Source organism: Peromyscus leucopus, chromosome 7 (assembly GCF_004664715.2).
Source record: "Peromyscus leucopus breed LL Stock chromosome 7, UCI_PerLeu_2.1, whole genome shotgun sequence".
NCBI classification, from domain to species: domain Eukaryota; kingdom Metazoa; phylum Chordata; class Mammalia; order Rodentia; family Cricetidae; genus Peromyscus; species Peromyscus leucopus.
This window is the reverse complement of record NC_051069.1, coordinates 89,702,351-89,724,388: the sequence shown is the minus strand read 5'-3', so window position 1 is coordinate 89,724,388 and position 22,038 is coordinate 89,702,351. Positions and strand designations below refer to the sequence as shown.

Sequence of the window (22,038 nt, the reverse complement as noted above, 5' to 3'; positions counted from 1 at the left end):
GGAAGGTTTTAATTTTCACATAGTAAAATTACATATGACAAAACAATTATCAAGCAAGAATTACAGTTTCAATATTTAGTCTATTTATAATAACTAGTCTACTTGTATTTGGCAAAATGAAAGAAGATATCCTATCTATCCTATATTTGTGAGTCTAAGGTTTCATATCTAACTTATCTTTTATCATAACTAAAGAAAATTATAACTATCTAGTCTTCAACTACAGCAAAGACCTCAGAAGGATATAATATTACCTGAGAAATGGGAGAAGGATGCAAGCAACTATCAGGAGTCTTGCAAAAGTAGACAGAGACAGCTGGCAGCCTGGACAGTCATCCAAAGTTCTCTTAAAGTTGGGGCATCTGTCTTCAGCCCACAGGCCTAGAATGTCTGACAGTTTCCTCTGCAAAGCAGGAACCTGAAGGACCATTTTGCCAAGCAAGTTCAGTGATTACCTTCCTATGGGTCTTGCATGTCCAGTTGATAACATTTTTTCAAGCAGTCCAGACAAGAACAGTTTCTTGCCCAAATGGCTATTTTTGTCTTCGATGCCCATCCTCCTCTCTGAAGTAAATCAGTGCTGCCAGGAGCAGACATGTCTCATTGTCCAGAAAGTGTAAATTTTTAAAACATTTTAAATGCCATATTCTGTAGGTCTTTGAACTGTTTGAAGATTACCTACCTAACTGAATTATATCTATGTATACCTAGAAAACTTAACTAACATGGTTACAAGTTTGACTATCATAGAAGACTAATTATTAATCTGTATTTCATAATTATCCATTACAATTTAAATGAATTACATAAACATAATACCTCAAACGAGAATAGAAATATATATACAGTTTAACAAAACTAAGTTTAAACTTGTATCAATAAAGTAAAATCCATAGCAGTGTAAAACATTTTAAACAAGTTGTTGCTCTTTAAAAGTAGGTTCAACAATCTACCCTTTAATCCTATCATTATCTATACTATCCCCTTTTTTTCTTTAGAAAGAGATTGCATTTATAATAATATTGGTTTTTCTCTGTCCCACACCAGAGGGCTCTTCTCATATGGGACACAAGAATCTCTTAACCTTTTCTTTTAGTAATATGGTTGGGTTTAGAGAAGGAGTGAGCCAATTCCATCTCCAAAGCCAGCTTGGTATATTTGGGAATTTGGGTGTAGCTTCTCTTACTACTTCCTGCTGGAGGGGGGCGCTGTATCTTATGGGGATACAAAGAAAATTTTAGGATTATGGAGCAGTTCATGAGGATGTAGCGTCTGAGCCAGTTGCCTTGAAACCGTTCTGGATGTTGGATCATCTGGGCCATATTGTCATCGGAGACCTTTCAGGGGGTCTTGGCTGGTCAAACCTGATGTATCTTAATCTGGAACAAATCCATAGCCTCTGGCTTTCTGTGGAAACAAAAGCAGAGCCTCCTTTCCAAAGCAACATATCCTTAGATCCAAATTTTGAAGTCAAGGTATCTTTACAATATACATATTGACTTAACTCAACAGTTTTTGCAATCAAATATCTTTCTGCAGTTAATAATATCAAAGACAACATAATCCAGATTCTCTGTGTGATATCCATATTTACATGGCTTATTTTTTATATTAATTTTACTGTCTCTTTAAAGACTTTATTTTTTAAAATGCTGTATTTTTTTATATAACTGTACAGTCTTCCTTTTCCAATCCTCCCTTACACTGCAACATACAAATCTCCACCCTGATCACATTTGCTTCCAGCCTTCTTCCCATTCTTTCTCCAGTTTCTAATCTGCTAAATTCAGTAAATTGCAACACAATTCTTCACAGACTTCAGAAGAACAATACTCAACTTCATATGGAAAAAAAAAAAAAAAACAGGATAGCCAAAACAATCCTATACAATAAAGGAACTTCTGGAGGCATCACCATCCTAACTTCAAGCCCTACTATAAAGCTATAGTAATAAAAAACAACTTGGTATTGACATAAAAACAGACATGTTGATCAATGGAATCAAATTGAAAACCCTGACATTAATCCACACACCTACGAACACCTGATTTTTTACAAAAAATCCAAAGTTATATAATGGAAGAAAGAAAACACCTTCAACAAATGGTGCTGGCATAACTAGATATCTACATGTAGAAGAATGCAAATAGATCCATGCACAAAACTCAAGTCCAAATGGGTCAAAGACCTCAACATAAATCCAGTTACACTGAACCTCACTGAAGAGAAAGTGGAAAGTAGCCTTGAACGCATTGGCACAAGAGACTACTTCCTAAATATAACACCAGTAGCACAGACACTGAGAGCAACAATTAATAAATGGGACCTCCTGAAACTGAGAAGCTTCTGTAAGGCAAAGGACACAGTAAATAAGACAAAACGGCAGCCTACAGAATGGGAAAAGATCTTTTCTAACCTCACATCTGACAGAGGGCTGATCTCCAAATATATAAAGAACTCAAGAAACTAGACATCAAAATATCAAATAATCCGATTAAAAATGGGCTACAGAACTAAACAGAGAATTCTCAACAGAAGAATCTCAAATGGCCAAAAGACATTTAAGGAATTGCTCAACATCCTTAGCCACCAGGGAAATGCAAATCAAAATAACTCTGATATACCATCTTATACCTGTCAGAATGGCTAAGATAAAAAACACTGATGACAGTTTATGTTGGAAAAGAGGTAGAGAAAGGGGAATACTCCTCCACTGCTGGTGGGAATGTAGTCTTTGCAGCCACTCTGGAAATCAGTATGGCAGTATCTCAGAAAATTGAGAATCAACCTACTTCAAGACCCAGTAATACCACTTTGGGCATATACCCAAAAGATGCCCCACCACACCACAAGGACATTTGCTCAACTATGTTCATAGGAGCATTATTCGTAGTAGCCAAAACCTGGAAACAACCTAGATATCCCTCAACCAAAGAATGGATAAAGAAAATGTGGTACATTTACACAATCCACAACCCCAGAGAAGCTAGGTAAAGAGGAGGACCCTAAGAGGAACATGTATGGATCACCCCAGGAAGGGGAAAGGGTTAAGATCTCCTGGGTAAACTGGGAGGTGGAAACATGAGGGTTCCAAATGGTCGAGTTGGAGAAGGGACAGAGAGGGAGAGCAATGAAAGACATACTTTTTTCCCCCCTTGGGGTTATTTTTAAACAAAAGTTATTCATGCAACATATTTTCATTGTAATTTCCCCTCCTGCAATTCCTCCTATATCCTCCCAACACCCCTACACATCCATCTTTGTTCTCTCCCACCTCTTTAAACACACACACACACACACACACACACACACATAAAAAAAAAAAAAAAAAAAAAAAAAAACACAAAATGGAAATCAAAATAAACAAAAGACCAATAAGACCCAAAAAAAGGCCAAACAAAGCAAAATGAGACACAAAGTCTACAAAATACCATCGAGTTCATTTTATGTTGGCCAACTAATCCTAGGCATAAGGACTACCTTGAAATATGGTTAAATACTCAATGAGCCTCCACGGAAGAAAACTGATTTTTCCTTTACCAAAGAATATCAATTACAAATAACTTCTTGGTTAAAGGTAAAAGCCTTTGTTTGCATCCCCTTCTCAGTGCTGGGACCCCATCTCACTTGGACTAGTGTAGGCCTGGTGTATGCTGCCAGTTTCTGTAGGTTCATATGTGCATCAGTTCTGTTGTATCTGGAAGACAGTGTTTCCTTAGAGTCATCCATCACCTCTGGCTCTTCAGGAGTTCTTCTTCCATATAGCTCCCTGAGCCTTGAGGTGAGGGCTTTGATGAAGATATCCCATTTAGGATGAGTGCTTCAAAGCCTCTCACTGTCTGCACATTAACCAATTGTAGGTCTCTATTAATTCTCATCTGCTGCAAGAAAACCCTTCACTGATGAGGGTTGAGCAAAGCATTGATCTGTAAGTACAGCAGTATGTCATTAAGAGTCATTTTATTGCTATGTTCCTTTAGCAGAATAATAGTAGTAGGTTTTCCCCTAGGCCCATGACCTATCTAGTCTTGGGCTCCTGACCACTTTAGCAGTGTCAGGACTGGGTTTCATCTCATGGAGTGGACTTTAAGTCCAATTAAAAAGGGTTGGTTGCCAGGCACATGCCTTTAATCCCAGCACTTGGAAGGCAGGGATGGATGGATCTCTGTTGAGTTCCAGGCCAGCCTGATCTACAGAGTGAGTTCCAGGACAGCCAGAGCTGTTAACAGAAACCATGTTTCAAAAAACCAAAAATAATAAAAAAAAAAGTGGTTGCTTACTCTCCAAACATTTGTATGACTGTTGCACTAGTATATCTTGCAGGCAGGTTGCTGTTACAGGTGACCAGGGTTTGTAGCTGGGAAATATTGATGATTTCCTTTCTCCTCTGGTAGCATGCAGAGTACATACCAATACCGTGAATGCCAGTAGCTGTGAAGCTTCTAGTTAGCACCAGCTCTAATGACATGTAAATATTATCTTCAGCAGTGGGGCTTACCATTAGGTTGTAGAGAGTAGCTAATACCCTTGGCAATAGACTGTACTATTTGGGGTTTTCATGGGGCCAAAGACTCAACAAGATGTAACTCACTCTTGGCACTGGAGGTTTATTTAACTTGGTAACATAAGATGTCTAGTTGGGGCAAGGTTTGTCTCCCCTATTATTTGGTGACTCCATTTAGATTTCCTTCATATATGTATATATTTTAGGACGTTTCTACAGTAGTAGGTTTCCATATGGTTTTAAATGTCCTTTAGTGTTAGTTATGCCTACCCATATTCCCTCCTTTACCCTTCTCTTCCATCCCTTTCCCTGTTTAATCCTCCTATTCTAGTTTCTCCTTTGTCTCTCCATAACAATATATCCTATTTCTCCTTCCTTGGAAGAACCACTCCTCCCCACTAGTCCTTTACTCAATACTTAACCTCTGTGGTTTTTCAGATTGTAGTACACATAATTGAAGGCTTAAAAACTAATATCTACATTGAAGAGAAAACATACAATATTTGTCTCTTTGGATCTGGGTTGCCTCACTCAGGATGATTTTTTTTTTCCTAACTCCATCCATTTTCCTAGGAATTGTATAATTTATTTTTTCTTAACAGTTAAATAGTATTCTATTGTGTAAATGTAACACATTTTTATTATCCATTCATTAGCTGATGAGCATCTTGACTTTTCAATTTCTGGCTATTATGAATAAAGCAGCAATGAATGTGGGTGAGCAACTATCTCTGTAGTAGAATGTAGAGTTTTGGGGGTTATATGCCCAAAACAAGTATAGCTGTATCTTGAGGTTGAATGATTCCCAGTTTCCTGAGGAACTGCTGCAGAGTTCCATAGTGGCTGTAACAGCTTGCCCTCCCACCAACAACGGATAAATATTCCCCTTTCCCCACATCCTTGCCAGCATGTGTCAACATGTGTTTTATTGACCTTGCCCATTCTGACTGGGGTAAGATGGAATCTCAAAGTACTTTTAATTTGCATTTCCCTGATAGCTGAAGATGTTGAACATTTAACTGTTCCTCAGAGTTTTGTGTTTCCCTTAGTTCTTTTTTTTCATGTTATAAGTAAATTTTTATTAAAATATATATGAAATACACACACATATACAAAAATGATACAAAATGATAGGTTGTTTTTTTTTTAAGCAGTGTTCTTACCCCCAAGGAAAAGTCACGAAACACGACAGAATCCACTAACAGGAGTTTTATCAAGACAAGGAGAAAGGGATCTATGTGATCAGGCCTGTGGAAGGACACCTGTGAGAAAGAGGGCAGGGGAACATGGGGCCTGTCTTTTAAAGGCCAGGTCGTACCTGCACACACAGGCCCACGTGACTATTCTACGCATGCACATAGATCATGTGGTCACACCCTCTCAATTATGTGACCACACAGCCATGGGGCAATGGTTACTCAGGACGTATGACCAGGAAATGACTAGGTGGAGATGACTTAAGTGTCCCACTGGGCATGCACAAACATGGGGGCATGGTTGGGAGAATCCCCTTAGTTCTGTACCACATTTTTTTATTTGGGTTATTAGTTTTCTTGTTGTTCAGTGTTTATAGTTCTTTGTGTATTTTAGATACTAATCCTCTATCAGATGTATAATTGATAAAGATCCTTTCCCACTCTGTAGACTGCTCATTTCCCCAATGACAATGTCCTTTGCCATAGAAGCTTTTCAACTTCATGAGATCCCTTTTATTATTTCTGGTGCTTGTGATATTAGTGTCTTGTTCAGAAAGTTCTTTCCTTAACCAATTAGTTCAAGTCTGTTCCCCACTTATTACTTCTGTCAGATCCAGGGTAGCTGGTCTTACATTGAAGTTCTTGAATCATTTGGAGTTGAGTTTTGTACAGGGTGATAAATATGGATCTATTTGTATTCTGCTACATGCAACCATCCAGTTTGATCAACACCATTTGTTGAAGATGCTGTACTTTTTCTGATGTGTATTTTTGGCTTTTTTGTCAAAAATCAGTTGTGTGTAGGCATATGGACTTATGCCTGGGTCTTCAATTCAATTCCATTGATCAACATTTTTGTTTTTATGACAATACTATGCTGTTTTTATTATTATACTCTATAGTACAGCCTGGGATGGTATATACTTCCAGAAGTTCTTTCATTATTCAGGATTGTTTTCTATTTCTATGAAGAATTTTGTTGGAATGTTGATGGGGATTGCACTGAATATGTAGATTGCTTTCGGTAAGATAGCCATCTTCACAATATTAATCCTGCCAATCCCTGAGCATCTGAGCATGGAAGATCTTTCCATCTTCTGGTGTCCTCTTCAATTTATTTTGTCAATGTCTTAAAGTTTTTATTACACAAGTCTAACTTGCTTAATTAGAGTTATCCCAAGATCTTTTTTAGGCTATTGTGAAAGGTGTTTGATCTCTCTCTCTGTCTGTTTGTCATTTGTATATAGGAAGCCTACTGATTTCTGTATGTTAATTTTGTATCCCAATACTTTTCTAGAAATGTTTATCAGCTATAGAAGTTTTCTAGTTGGAGATTTTAAGATCTTTTTTGTAATGAAAGACTCAATGGTCTATAATACACACACACACACACACACACACACACACACACACACACATCAATTTATTAAGGGGTTCTATGGGGAAAACAGACTCACTGACACCACTGACACAGGGTAAGGTAAATCCAGTTGCAGAGTCCTTGGAAAGCTGGGGACCAATCACATGCTGCTTCACACCACCTGATCCAGTCTTCACCGACTAGAGCGAGACCTCCTTTTCTCTTCCTTGTAAACAGTCATGTAGGCAGATAAGAAGCACCGCCACTATCAGGCCAGATAGCCCAAAGTCATGGGCGGAGCAAATTCCCACTACACTTTCATGTATAAGATTATATCATCTGCAAATAAAGATACTTTGACTTCTTTTTTATTTGTATTCCCTCTATCTAGTTGTCTTGCTGCTCTAAGACTTCAAGTACTATATTGAATAGGTAAGGAGAGAATGAATATCCTTTTCTTGTTCTTGATTTTAGTAGAAGTGATTTGAGTTTCTGTTAGGTTGGTATTGGCTGTAGGCTTGCCTTTATTACATGTGTCCTTGTCTTCCTAGTCTCTCTAGGACTTTTATCAGGAAGGGGTGCTGCATTTTTTTTCAAAGGCCTTTTCTGCATCTAATGAGATGATCATGTGGTTTCTGTCTTTTAATCTGGTGGATTATGTTTACATATGTTAGACCATCACTATCTCTGGGATGAATCGAACTTGATCATGGTAGAAAATCTTTTTGATGTATTCTTGGATTTAATTGGGAAGTATTTTATTTAAAATCATTGCATCTATATTCATAAGCAATATTGATCTATAATTTTCTTTTTTGTTGGCTCTTTGCGTGGTTTGGGTATCAGGATAATTGTAGCCTTATAAAAAGAATTAGGAGCCAGTTGGCGGTGGTGCACATCTTTAATCCCAGCACTCAGGAGGCAGAGGCTGGTAGATCTCTGTGAGTTGGAGGCCAGCCTGTTCTCTAGAGAGTTCCAGGACAGCTAGGACTACATAGAAAAACCCTGTTTTGAAAAACCAAAACAGAAAAAAGAAAAAAAGAAAGAAACAGAGAATTAGGAAATATTCCTTCCTTCAGTTTCTATTTTGCAAAATAATTTGAGAAGAGAAGTATTATTGGTGTTAATTCTTTCTTTGACACTCTGGCAAAATTCTGTGCTGAATCTATCTGGCACTGGCCTTTGCTTTTTTTTTTTTTTTTTTTTAATTAAATTAATTTATTTTTTCCAGCCTGATCACAGTTTCCCCTCCCTCCCTCCCTCCCCCTCTCCCCACACTCTCTGCCCCACCCCCAAACCTTCACTATCCCTTCCATCCACTCCTCCTCCTCCTTCCTCTTCAGAAAAGGGCAAGCTTCCCTTGTATATCAGCCAGCCATGGCTAGCAAGTTGCAGTAAACCTGGGCATCTCCTCTCCTATTAAGGCTAGACAAGGCAACCCCATAGGAGGAAAGCAGGTAACAGAGTTAAAGACAGCCCCTGCTTTCACTGTTAGGAATCCCCACAAAATTAAGCTACATAACTGTAACGTGCAGAGGGCCTAGGTCAGTCCCATCCAAGCTCTCTGGTTGGCAGTTTAGTCTCTGTGAGCCCAGGTTAGCTGATTCTGTGGGTTTTCTTGTGGTGTCCTTGGCCCCTCTGGTTCTCATAATCTTTCCTTCCCCTCTTGCACAGGATTCCCCAAGCTCTATCTTATATTTGGCTGTGAGTCTGCATCTGTTTCCATCAGTTACTGGATGAAGCCTCACTGATGACAGTTGGGCTAGGCAACAATCTGAGTATAGCAGAATATTGTTAAGAATTATATCATTACTTTTTTTTTTTTTTTGCCAGTCATGTTTGGTTCTATCCTAGGTCTCTGGACTGTCCATCCTCTGGGTCCTGGTACTCCAGGCAGTGCCTCCATCTTATGGTATAGAGTCTCAAGCTGGACCAGTCACTGGTTACTCCCATAATTTCTGCACCAGCTTTACCTGAGCACATCTTGTAGGCAGGGCAATGTAAGTCAAAAGTTATGTGACTGAGGGAGACTTTTTGAGACAGGGTTTCTCTGTGTAGTTTTGGTGTCTGTCCTGGATCTCTCTGTGTAGACCAGGTTGGCCTTGAACTCACAGAGATCTGCCTGGCTCTGCCTCCCGAGTGCTGAGATTAAAGGCATGTGCCACCACTGAGTGGCCCTACTTCAATTTTCTTATATCTGTTGAGACTTGATTCATGCCCAAGTATGTCAGTTTTGGAGAAAGTTCCATCAGCTGCTGAGAATAAAGTATATTCTTCTATGTTTGTGAAATATTATGTAAATGTCTTCTATATCCCTTTGATTTATGACATTTAGCACCAGCATTTCTGTTTCATTTGTGTCTGGATGACCTTTTTATTGGCAAGAGTTGGGAATTGAAGTCACCCATTATCACTAAAAGTCAATATGTGATTTCTAGCTGTAATAGTGTTTCTTTTATGAACTTGAGTACCCTTGGGTTTGGTGCATTAATGTTTAGAATTGCAATGTGTTCTTGATGTTTTCCCCCCTGTAGATGTATCCAATCGTCTTTTTAAAATAAAAAACACAGAGCCAATGTAAAAGAGAGAAAGCCGAGAGGTCAGAGCTCAGAGATAAAATCTTACCTCCTGCAGTGCTCCTAACTTCCCCGAGAGAGAGCTACTTCCTGTTTGTCTGTGTTTAAATAGTCTTTCTGTTCTGCCTTCTCATTGGTTCTAAACCCAACCACATGACTGCCTCATCACTGCCTGTAAGTACCGCCCTCCAGGTCTTAAAGGCATATGTCTCCAATACTGGCTGTATCCCTGAACACACAGAAATCTACCTAGCTCTTCTAACCACCAAGCTCTTGCTATGGCTCTAATAGCTCTGACCCCAGGGCAACTTTATTTATTAACATAAAATTAAAATTACATTTCAGTACAAATAAAATATCACCATATTTCCCTTTTTCTATTTTAATAAAAAGAAAAAAAAGGCAAAAGGTTATAACTAACAAAAGAAAAACTATATACAAAAGTACAATAACTATATACAATATATACAAGTAACAAATACCTAAACGATGTCTAGTCCATTTGTATTTGACAAATCAGAGAAAATAATTCCCTTATCTATCCTATTTTAGTAAGTCCAAAATGTATCTAATTCACTTTCTATCCTAATTAATCTTCAACTATAACTAACTAATCTTCAACTCCCTCAGAGACCCAAGAAGGAAATAATATTAGCTAACAAAAATAAAAACAGGAAGTGCACAAAAGCAACTTCCAAAAATTTTGTGAGTTGACAGAAACAGCCAGCTGCCTGGACAGTCACCTGAGGTTTCTCCGCAGTGTTGGGGCATCATCTTCAGCCTATAGGCTTATTGTATCTAACAGACTCATTTGTGAAGTAGGTTGTACACAAGGTCAACAGTTCAACCTCACATTGGGTGAGAGCAGTCCATGTACCAGAAACACCTGAATTCCACTAGTGTCATGTCATGATTCAGGATTTTAAATTCTGGAAATTGTTGATGGTTTTTGAATTCAGCTGTCCATTCTTCTTGACTGTGTATATATGGCTTCATCTCAGCATCCCCTTTTTCTCCACATCCCTCTATTAAATGCCAGTCTACTATTGAGAGGCATGAGCTTTCAGTTGTTGTTCCATTGCACACCAGAAGCCATCGGCCCACTGCCTGTTCAGCTGTCTTCGAAGAAAAGGACACTGTACCTTTTCCAGATTGTGAAGGCCACTTCAGGGATGGTGCCATATTGTCCTGACCTCAGAAGATGCCTTTTGATAAAGCCATAACCACACTTGTTTTGGCAGGAATTGGTAGTCCTTTGTTTCGTGTTCTGTCTGTCCATTTTTTCCTGTTAATTCGAGGATACTTTGTTGTCCAGTGGCTAACTTTTGCCACAATGAAAATTAACTCCATATGCAGTTTCTTCAATGCCCATATTTTCTCTGAAGTAGATTGGTACTGCCAGGAGCCGACATGTCTCAAAAAAGAAAAATTTCTAAGTTATTAAAACATTTTAAATGCCATATTCGGTAGATCTCTGAAGGGTTTGAAGATGACCTGTCTAAAATATATCTGCTCAATTTTTAAAACATATCTAATATGACTGTAATTTCTATTGTAATGTCTAACTACTATCTTTCATTTCTTTATGTCCTAATAGTTGGTAATAATGTAAAGTATTTAAAACTAGTAATTGTCTTTTTCTTTTCTTTTTTCTTTTTTTTTTTTAAACAAGAACCTTAAGTCTAATCTCCTTTGCTTAGCCTTTTTCCTAACCCTTGACAACAACGTATAACCAACCCCCCTAAACAATGAAAATTATCCCAGACCCAAAACCCATTAAAAAGAACCAAAAAACTACCCGCCCCACACCACCTCTTTGGGAATGTGGGCCTCGTATTCTTAAAATTGCTTCCTGCTGGGTATGGGCGAAGTTATCTTTATCCTGAAAGAAAAATTTTAGGTTAATTGTCAAATTCTAGGAAAGGTAACTATATCCTTCATTATTATCCAGTCTGTGTATAATGCCAAAGTTCAGGGTTTATCTCAAGTCCTTATTCAAGTAGTCTTTGAGACTGGATCATCTCAGCTAGTCATCTCAAAATTGCTCTGAGCACCTTGTAGTTCAAAGCTGATCTGTAGATGATGTTTGTCAGCTTAGTGATATTATTATTGTCCACGTGGAATTGTTGTTGTTGTTGTTGTGGGCCCCATCTTCTTCCTGGAGACTTCAGTTGATGTTAGGCCTGGCCGTGATTTCCTGCAGAAAACTGATAAGAGACTCGAACACAAAGACATATATATGCAGCTAATTGAAGCCTTTTTTCTAGAATTAGTTAGTACTCTATATGACCATTCATATCTTAACAAAGTTTAAAATGTATATGTATATATTAATCTTGTAAATTTTGATATAAAATTTATACTTTAAGAAAAGTTTAAAGAATCAGAATAGAATCAAAGAGTTGAGATTAGTAATAGAATAGTCCCTTAATTAATTTGGCTTTTGTCCTGTCCCATAGCAGAAAATGGCTCTTTCTGGCATGATACAGGGAGTTTGCATTTTCCTTTTAACAACATGCTTGAGTTTAAAGGAGAGAGCCATTCTCCAACTCCAAAGTCAGCTTTAAATTTTAATTGAACTGGGACTATTAGAAGACCAATAGTGTTAAATCTTTAGAGAAAAGCAGAAACAAACATTTAGGAAGACATAAAATTTTTTTAGATTATATATACCCATACGCCATTTCACTTTGTTTCCTGGGATAGATGATTTGTCCCTTTTCTTCAGTTGTCTCATTTGTCCAGTGTTCTTCAGATTCCTTAACCATCATTCTCCTAAAAGACAAAAACAAAAACCTTTCCCCAAGACTAATTTTGGGGATGTTCCTTTTTGGCAAATTATTATCTGATTAAATGAAAAGACGTGTTACTGGTACAAGTTAGTTTAAATTGGATGTTCATGCTGGTTGATGAACTATCATCTCCTCTAATTAAGAGGTTTCTCTTGTTCAAATCGAACCTTTATCAATTTTGATGGTACCCACAGCTTATCTTCTCCTGTAGAAACAAAAGCAAAACCTCGTCCCCAACGTAATACATACCCTGGTTTCCATTCTGAGGTCAGCACATCCTTAAAGTATATAGGCTGATTTAATTCTGTAGTTTTTTCTATTATCCAATGTCTCTCTGCAGCTGTTGTTCCTTTCTCATTGGCATTCAGAAAATTCAAAGTTAATAGAGCATTGTGCAGTCTATTTCTGGGGGTTTTTGTTACTCCTTTCTGTTTATTTAGCATATCCTTTAGAGTTCTGTTTGATCTTTCTATAACTGCTTGACCTGTAGGATTATGTGGTATACCTGTAATATGCTTTATTTTGTAATAATCAAAAAACTGTTTCATTTTAACAGAGACATATGATGGAGCATTGTCAATTTTGATTTATGCAGGTATACCCATGATGGCCATAACTTCTAGCAAATGAGTGATTACAGAATCAGCTTTTTCAGAACTCAGAGCAGTTGCCCATTGAAATCCTGAAAAAGTATCGATGGTGTGGTGTACATATTTCAATTTTCCAAATTCTGCAAAGTGAAACATGTCCATCTGCCAGATTTCATTCCTCTGAGTACCCTTTGGGTTACATCCTGCTGGTAATGGCGTTTGATTATAGAAGGAACAAGTAGGACATTTCTTTACTATTTCTTTGGCTTGTTGCCAGGTTATGGAAAAATCCTTTTTTAAACCTTTACTATTGACATGATGTTTTTTATGAAATTCTGAGGCCTCCAGCACATTTCCTATCAATAATTTATCAATCTCATCATTGCCTTGTGCTAAAGGGCCTGGCAGACCAGTATGAGATCGGATGTGAGTTATATATAAAGGATGACTCCTTTTCCTGATTGTATCTTGTAATTGAATAAATAGTGAAGTTAATTCTGAAGCATCAGGGATAAATTCTGCAGTCTCAATATGTAATACCACTCTTTCAGCATACTGAGAGTCAGTTACTATGTTGAGAGGTTCTGAAAAATCCATTAATACCAGCAGAATAGCATACAATTCTGATTTTTGCACTGAATTATAAGGACTTTGTACCACTTTACTTAAATTTTCTGATTTGTAACCTGCCTTTCCTTGTTTGTTGGCATCTGTATAAAATGTACGAACTCCAGATATGGGTTTTTGCCGTACAATTCGAGGCAAGATCCAATCAGCTCTCTTTATAAAATCAATTCTGTTGCTTTTGGGATATTTGCTGTTAATTTCTCCCAAAAAATTACTGCAAGCTCTTTGCCAAGGTTCACTTTCTGTCCATAATTTTTCAATGTCCTCCTTAGTTAATGGTACGACAATTTCTGCTGGGTCTATTCCTGCTAATTGACGAAGTCTCAATTTTCCTTTCCAAATCAAGTCAGAGATTTTTTTCCCCATAAGTTTTTAATTTTTTATTTGGTTTATTTGGTAAAAATATCCATTCCAATATAATATCTTCCCTCTGCATTAATATTCCAGTAGGGGAATGCCTAGAAGGTAAAATAACCAAAATGCAATCCAGCTTTGGATCAATACGATCCACATGCCCTTCATGTACTTTCTTTTCTACCAAGGCCAATTCTTTCTCAGCTTCAGGTGATAATTTTCTTGGACTATTTAAGTCCTTGTCACCTTCTAAGGTTTTGAACAAATTAGTCAGTTCATCATTTTTTACCCCAACAATAGTTCGTAGGTGAGAAATATCTCCAAATAATCTTTGAAAGTCATTAAGAGTCTGTAGTCTATCTCTCCTAATTTGCACCATTTGGGGTCTAATTTTTTGTAGCTCTATTTTATATCCTAAATAATTAATAGAATCCCCTCTTTGTATTTTTTCAGGAGCAATTTGTAATCCCCAGCAAGGCAAAATTTTCTTTACTTCTTCAAACATTCTTTCTAAAGTATCTGCATTTGAGTCAGCTAGTAAAATATCATCCATATAATGATAAATTATAGATTTAGGAAATTTTTTACGTATCACTTCCAATGGCTGTTGTACAAAATATTGGCACAGAGTTGGACTATTTAACATTCCCTGTGGGAGGACCCTCCATTGAAATCTTTTAACCGGTTGAGAATTATTATAAGTAGGCACTGTGAAAGCAAATCTTTCTTTGTCTTTTTCTTGTAAGGGTATTGAAAAGAAACAGTCTTTTAAATCAATAACTATGAGAGGCCATCCTTTTGGTAACAGAGTAGGCAAAGGAATTCCAGATTGTAGAGAGCCCATCGGCTGAATTACTTTGTTAATTGCTCTAAGGTCTGTTACCATTCTCCATTTACCAGATTTCTTTTTAATAACAAATACAGGAGAATTCCAAGGGCTGGTTGACTGTTCAATATGCTGAGCATTTAGCTGTTCTTCTACCAGCTCTTCTAAAGCCTGGAGTTTCTCTGTTGTTAAAGGCCATTGCTGAACCCATACAGGCTTGTCTGTTAACCATTTTAAAGGTAGAGCTGTTGGTATTTTTGGAAGATTATCAGTTGTTGTGCCCTGTTCTTGTATAATATGGATGGCTGGTGACCACTCAAAATAATGCCTTCTAATATTTCTCTCAGAAACATGTGCTAGTTTATGATTTGTTTCTGAGATTGGAGGGATTTTAATCTGAGTATTCCATTGTTGCAACAAGTCTCGACCCCACAGGTTCATAGCTATGTTAGCCACATATGGTTTTAATTTTCCTCTCTGTCCTTCTGGACCTATACATTCCAGCCATCTTGCACTCTGTTTCACTCCAGATAATGTCCCAATTCCTAACAATTGAACGTTTACCTCCTGAAGAGGCCAAGCTGGATGCCAAAATTCTGGTGCAATTAGGGTAATGTCCGCACCTGTGTCTACCAGACCAGACAACAAAACACCATTTATTTTTATCGTTAATTTTGGTCTCTGTTCATTAATAGAAGTTTGCCAAAAAATTTTCTTTATGTTTTCTCCTGAATTTTCTATTCTCTCTGTTTCATCATCCTGACCAGCATGATTTATTCCAATAGTCATTTGGTTATTTAATCGCTCTCCAGAGCAGGCATTTCCTCTACAGCTGCAGGAAAGGTTTGAACTGGTTTTGCTATGGGGGCCTGCATGAGGCCCCTCCGGGAGTTTCCCGAAAACTGAGGCAAAGGATTACCCTGTCTGTCCTTTGTTGATCTACATTCGTTGGTCCAGTGTTTTCCCTTACCACACCTTCTGCATACTCCAGAAGGAAGGGGCATTCTGTTGCCATTGTTCCTTGAAGAAACATTGCTTCTAGGAATGACCTGTTTACAGTCCCTTTTCAAATGTCCTTGCTTTCCACACCCAAAACATCTAACACTCCTCAAACCTTTTGAAATTACTTCTCCTACCCACGTATCATCATGCTCATCAACCTCAACATTAATTGTTTCTCTAATCCAATCTTCCAAAGGTGCAGATCTTGCCCTTAACGGCTTGATTATTCTTTTGCATGCTGCATTCGCATTCTCAAATGCCAAAGCTTCAATTATTGCCTTACTAGCTTCTGATCCTGAGACCATTCTGTTTACTGCTGAAGCCAGTCTTTCTAAAAAATCTGTGAAAGATTCTTTTGGGCCTTGCATAACCTTTGTGAATGACTCAGGTTTTTTTCCTGGTTCCTCAACTCTGTCCCATGCATTCAAGGCTGCCATTCGACATAAAATTAGGGTTTGAACATCATATAAACATTGTGTTTGTATTGAAGCATATTGGCCTTCTCCAATAAGCTGATCCTGACAAACTTGTATTCCTTTATCCCTCCATTGTTGTTCTACGTTTCTAGCTTCCTCCTTAAACCACGTTAGAAATTGAAGTCTCTGGCTGGGTTCCAGAACAGCTTGTGCAAGATCCCGCCAGTCCTGTGGTATAATCCTATTATATGTTGACCAAGAGTTTAACATTTGCTTTATATATGGGGAATGCATGCCATAAGATACTATTGCCTCCTTAAACCTTTTAAAATCCATCAGTTCAATTGGAGCCCAGGTATTTTGTGTAGCCATTTGATCAGGCATCTGCTGTACGGTTACAGGATAAATTAAGGGTGACTGTGTGAAAACAGGCTTTCTTTCTGTACCCTTATGATCCAGACTTGAACCAACTTCACTGTTAAAATTAACAGGTTTTTCTAAAGCTGTTATCCTGGCACTTAAATCGACTATCTTTTTAAATAGTAAAATGAGAATAAGCATGGTGATAAACTGCATAATTCGATCAACATTAATCTTCTCATATAGTTGTTCCATTGTCAGACTGCCTAAAATTTCAAAAACCCAATTTTCTTCCAATGTACACAGAAAACCCATTTTTTTTAAATGTGGAAAAAAATTGTCTTTTAAATAGTTTCCTTTATGACTTACCAAATCTGCGTAGAACAGTAGAAATCCGAGCGAATTTCAAAAGAGCCACCTAGTGTCCTAGGTGTGAATCCAGAGAGAGAGAGAGAGAGAGAGAGAGAGAGAGAGAGAGAGAGAGAGAAACAGAGAGACAGAGAGAGAGCAAGAGAGAAAGCGAAAGCGAAAGCGAAAGTGAAAGTGAAAGGGTAGCCGGCTAAAGCTTAAAGCCAGCCACTTGTTCCCTCTTGAGCCGAGTCAAGGCTTGGCTTTACAGGCAGTTTAGCAGGGCAGGCCTGAGCTGTTTGTAGCACTGGCCTTAAGCAAGCAGCTCACAGTCCGGCCTGAGCCCAAGCAGACCTGGGCCGGGCTAGGGAGCCGGCTGCTCCGGCTAGGGAGCCGGCCCCAAGCAGTTTTTAATGGATTCTTGTCACGTTGGGCGCCAGATGTAGATGTATCCAATCGTCTTTTTAAAATAAAAAACACAGAGCCAATGTAAAAGAGAGAAAGCCGAGAGGTCAGAGCTCAGAGATAAAACCTTACCTCCTGCAGTGCTCCTAACTTCCCCGAGAGAGAGCTACTTCCTGTTTGTCTGTGTTTAAATAGTCTTTCTGTTCTGCCTTCTCATTGGTTCTAAACCCAACCACATGACTGCCTCATCACTGCCTGTAAGTACCGCCCTCCAGGTCTTAAAGGCATATGTCTCCAATACTGGCTGTATCCCTGAACACACAGAAATCTACCTAGCTCTTCTAACCATCACGCTCTTGCTATGGCTCTAATAGCTCTGACCCCAGGGCAACTTTATTTATTAACATAAAATTAAAATTACATTTCAGTACAAATAAAATATCACCATACCCCCCTTAGAGAGTATGTAGTGTCCTTTCCTATTCCTTCCAGTTAGTTTTGGTTAGAAGTCTATTTTGTGAGGTATTAAAACGGCTATAACTGTTTGCTTTGTTGTGCTTGGATCTAATCATCCAGAATATGATGTTTAAGGAGTTACTTTGTGTCAACATCTGGTCTTGTCTTTATTGGGTAAGTGTTTTGTTCTTTGGTTGCTGTCGCCCTCTCTGGATCCTAGGCAAGTGTAGTGACTATGGGTCCCCTTAGAGACGTTCTGAAGCCGGCGGTGGTGGTGGTGGTGGCGCATGCCTTTAATCCCAGCACTTGGGAGGCAGAGGCAGGCGGATCTCTATGAGTTCTAGGCCATCCTGGGCTACAGAATGAGTTCCAAGAAAGGCTCTAAAGCTACACAGAAAAACCCTGTCTCAAAAAAAAGTGAGGAGAATTTCTGAGGTCTCTGGGGGACAGCAAAAAATAAAGATGGGTTGAAAGGAAAGGCTGAGAGGGTTTTGAGAAAAGAGCTAAGCTGCATCCCCAATAACTTTAGTAATCAAAATAAAGCACCTTTGAATCATGCCAGTTTGACAGTCATCCTTCTGACTGACTGATCATTAAACCAACACAGTAGAATCTTCCCATCTCATTACTTTACCAAATGTACACAGCCCAATGAGGCATCCCTGTGTAATTGAGAAACAAAGGAAGTGATAAATAAATGGTTAGGAAATGAAAATATGAAAGGGAATTTTTTTCTCTTATAAAGCCAATTTTAAACTATATATATATATATATATATATATATGTATATATATATATATATATAGTTAAATTATATATATATAGGGTGTATAATATATATATATTACACAGTTCTGGTTTTTCCACAGAATTGCAATTGACATCAAAAGTTGTTACTTAAATTAGCTCCACATATATTCATAATCTGGTCTTCGGTAGGGTAATAGGTTTTCTATCCCCCAATAATAGGTTTCTTCACCAATGTAGTAAGCCAGATCAAGCTGAATTGAAAAAGTATAACAACAGGTTTATTTGAACAAAGCAATACCTGGGTGGGTTCTCCAGTTCCAGAGATCCAGGCTAGAGAAGCCACATGAACTAAAGCAGAAAGATTATATAGCCTATAGGAGAGGGGTGATGACACGTCTGCCACAAGCTGGGTTTGTGCCCAAGTATGGTCAAAAGCTGGAATGCTTAGGCAGGGCTTGTGCTGCTGGCATCATCAGGGGAGGAAGTTTCAGTAATCTCCAAGAATGCGGAACTGGGCTTTTTGGCACCTTTTCTTTGTTGGAGATTCTCTGGTAGGTGCCCACTTGAATCTGGAGAGGTGGTACCAGCACTGATGTCCCAAGAGCTTGGCAGCTGAAGGGGTGGTGAGGATCACAGTGTAAGGTCCTGTCCACTGGGACTCTAGAGACTTAGGAAATAACTGCTTGAGGAGTACTGGTCCCCTGGGAAGAGTGGGGCGGGCTCAGGAGCAGTTGGGTCTGTTGGCATGGGGACAGGGAGATAGCTGTCAGCATGTGAACAGAGAAGGGACCATAGGATTGAGATGTAGGGTAGGTACCCTAGCAGTGGAGGAATCTGGGCCAGGAGGTGATGGTTGAGGAGGAGCAGCCTTCCATAAGGAGCTCAAAAGGGCTTAGGCCTGTAAGAGAGTGTGGGGTGGTCTGGAGGTGGGTAAGGGCAATGGAGAGGAGGGAAGGCCAAGACAACCTGAATTCAAGAGAGAGCTTGGTGAGTTGTTATATGATGAGTCCATTGACCCTCTCAACCTTTGCTGAGGATTGTGGGCAGTAGAGGATGTGGAGTTTCCAGGAGATGTTAAAGGCTTCAGACACTAGCTCAATGGCCCTGGAAGTGAAAGCTGGGCCGTTGTCTGTTTGGATGGTCTGTGGCATACCAAACTAAGGGATGATGTGTTCAAGGAGTACCTGAGCCACCACATCTGCTGTTCCCTTGCAGGTGGGGAATGCCTCTATCCATCCTGTAAAGGTATCAACACGAGTTAGGAGACAGCAGGGCTTTTTATGAGTGGGCATATGGGTGAAGTCAACCTGCCAGTCTTCATCTGGCTGGTGCAAAGGCTGGCATATATGGAGGGACCCCTGAAGGTTGGCCTTGGCACACATCTGGCAGGAGGAGTGGACCTGTAAAGTACAGGCTTGAAAGACATGTAGGATCAGAAAGGGGCTTTAAAAAGTGGAACAAATCTTTGGAGCCTATATGTAAGATTTGGTGGATGTCTTAAATGAAGATTGCCTGACCCTGGAGGAGGATGAGGCTGTTATTTAAGTAGAACCATCCATTTTTATCTGTGTGGCTCAACTCCTCCCAGGTTAACACCACCAAGATTATATATATAAATATAAATAAATTTCAGGTCAACCAGTGATTGTGATTTTTATTTTTTTATTTTTATTTTTTTAAGGAGGTTGACCAGTTGGCCTTTCCTATAATTATATATTATATGTATGTGTGTATTATATATTATTCATATGCATTATCTATCCATTTTTTTAATTTTTGAATAATTGAGGTCGAGGTTAAATAGGTTTTCTGTACCCCAATAATGGGTTTCTTCACCAATGTAGTAAGCCAGATCAAGCTGAATTGAAAAAGTATAACAACAGGTTTATTTGAGCAAAGCAATACCTGGGTGGGTTCTCCAGTCCCAGAGATCCAGGCTAGAGAAACCACATGAACTAAAGCAGGGAGATTATATAGCCTGTAGGAGAGGGGTGATGACATGTCTGCCACAAGCTGGGTTTGTGCCCAAGTATGGTCAAAAGCTGGAATGCTTAGGCAGGGCTTGTGCTGCATCAGAATGTGGAACTGGGCTTTTTGGTACCTTTTCTTTGTTGGAGATTCTCTGAGAGGGTGGGGTTTGGAGAGAGACAGGAATGGAGCTTTCCAGATCATGCAGGGGCAAGCTGGAGGTTCCAACTGAACATATGGAAATAGAGATCTGAACTGTTTTAATTGTTTTTGTTTTCCTTTTGGAACTAGGTTGTTCAGAGGATATTCTACACGGTCAACAGATCTTGGAGTGGAAAAATTACTTCAACGGAGATAAGGAAAAGCAACTTTTTGCAAGTATGCCTCTTATATAAAGATACATACCAATTTAATAATTTTACTTTACTTAAATATTTTTTCTTACTCTATTATACAACACTATCACTGTTTCCAGGCTGTAAGCACTTATCAGTTACCCATGTAGTGGAAGGGGCTGTTAAAGAAGATAGAATAAGATGGGATTTCTGCCTGCAAGCATGCTGTGTGAAACAAAAACAGAAAGGCACATTCTCACCTGAATTGATAGATATGCATAGAAGCTGCAGAGGCAGCCTCAGAAGGATCAGTTTGTGATCCTTATCTTGGAGAATATCAGGAGTTTACGAAGATAAAACAGCAATAGAAAGGGGTTTCCAGTAAACAGCAGCAGCACAAGCCAAAGCCAGAGACAGAAAGTGTCCTTGTGTTCAAGACCTTCCAACCAGTGGCTTACCAAAGAAATGAAAGTATATGGACTTGATTCCTTCAGTAATGACTCTACCTTGCTGATGCTGGAAATAATAAATCTTATTCAGTTATTTTATCAAACAACAACAAAAAAAATGATTGACCACTAGTGGGAATCTTTTACTGAGATAACCTTGATACCCAATTGTTTAAGCTTCTATAAATGTAAAGAAAATGGAATGGTTCACACACTTGGAAATGTGTGTGTGTGTGTGTGTGTGTGTATTTTTAAATGGTTCACACTAAATGAAGCTTATACTGATAACAGTACCTTATTACTCTATGTTTTTCCTCTCTTCTTCTTCATATGAGACAGACAAAGTATTGGAGACCTAGCAAATTAGCAATCCATAATGGATAGACAAATAATAATTTGTTATTCTAAAACAGCAATTCTCAACCTCAGAATCGAGACCCCCTTAAAAGTTGGACAACCCTTTCATGAGAGTTGCATATCAGATATTTAGATTATGATTCTAACAATAGCAAAATTATAGTTATGAAGTAGCAACAAAAATAATTTTATGGTTGGGAGTCACTACAACATAAAGAACCATATAAAAGGGTTGCAGCATGAGAACCACTGTTCTAAAGTGAACAGTCAGCATCACAATCATTGTTGATACTTACTGAACATCTGGTACCTGCCTGGGCTCTTAGTAGGTATTATGAAATGGGTTAAGAAGGCAGAAATTTCCTTA

At 38.6% G+C, this 22,038-nt stretch overlaps 1 protein-coding gene across 2 annotated transcripts in view; it reads left to right on the top strand.

Moving 5' to 3' along the window:
• Positions 1 to 22,038, top strand: part of Ppp2r3a (protein phosphatase 2 regulatory subunit B''alpha) — a 115,364-nt gene that overhangs the window by 58,393 nt on the left and 34,933 nt on the right. For both annotated transcript variants that reach the window (XM_028869944.2, XM_028869945.2), the window contains exon 6: positions 20,822 to 20,908. In XM_028869944.2, coding sequence (XP_028725777.1) covers positions 20,822 to 20,908 — 87 coding nt within the window. The remainder of the gene's footprint in view (positions 1 to 20,821; positions 20,909 to 22,038) is intronic.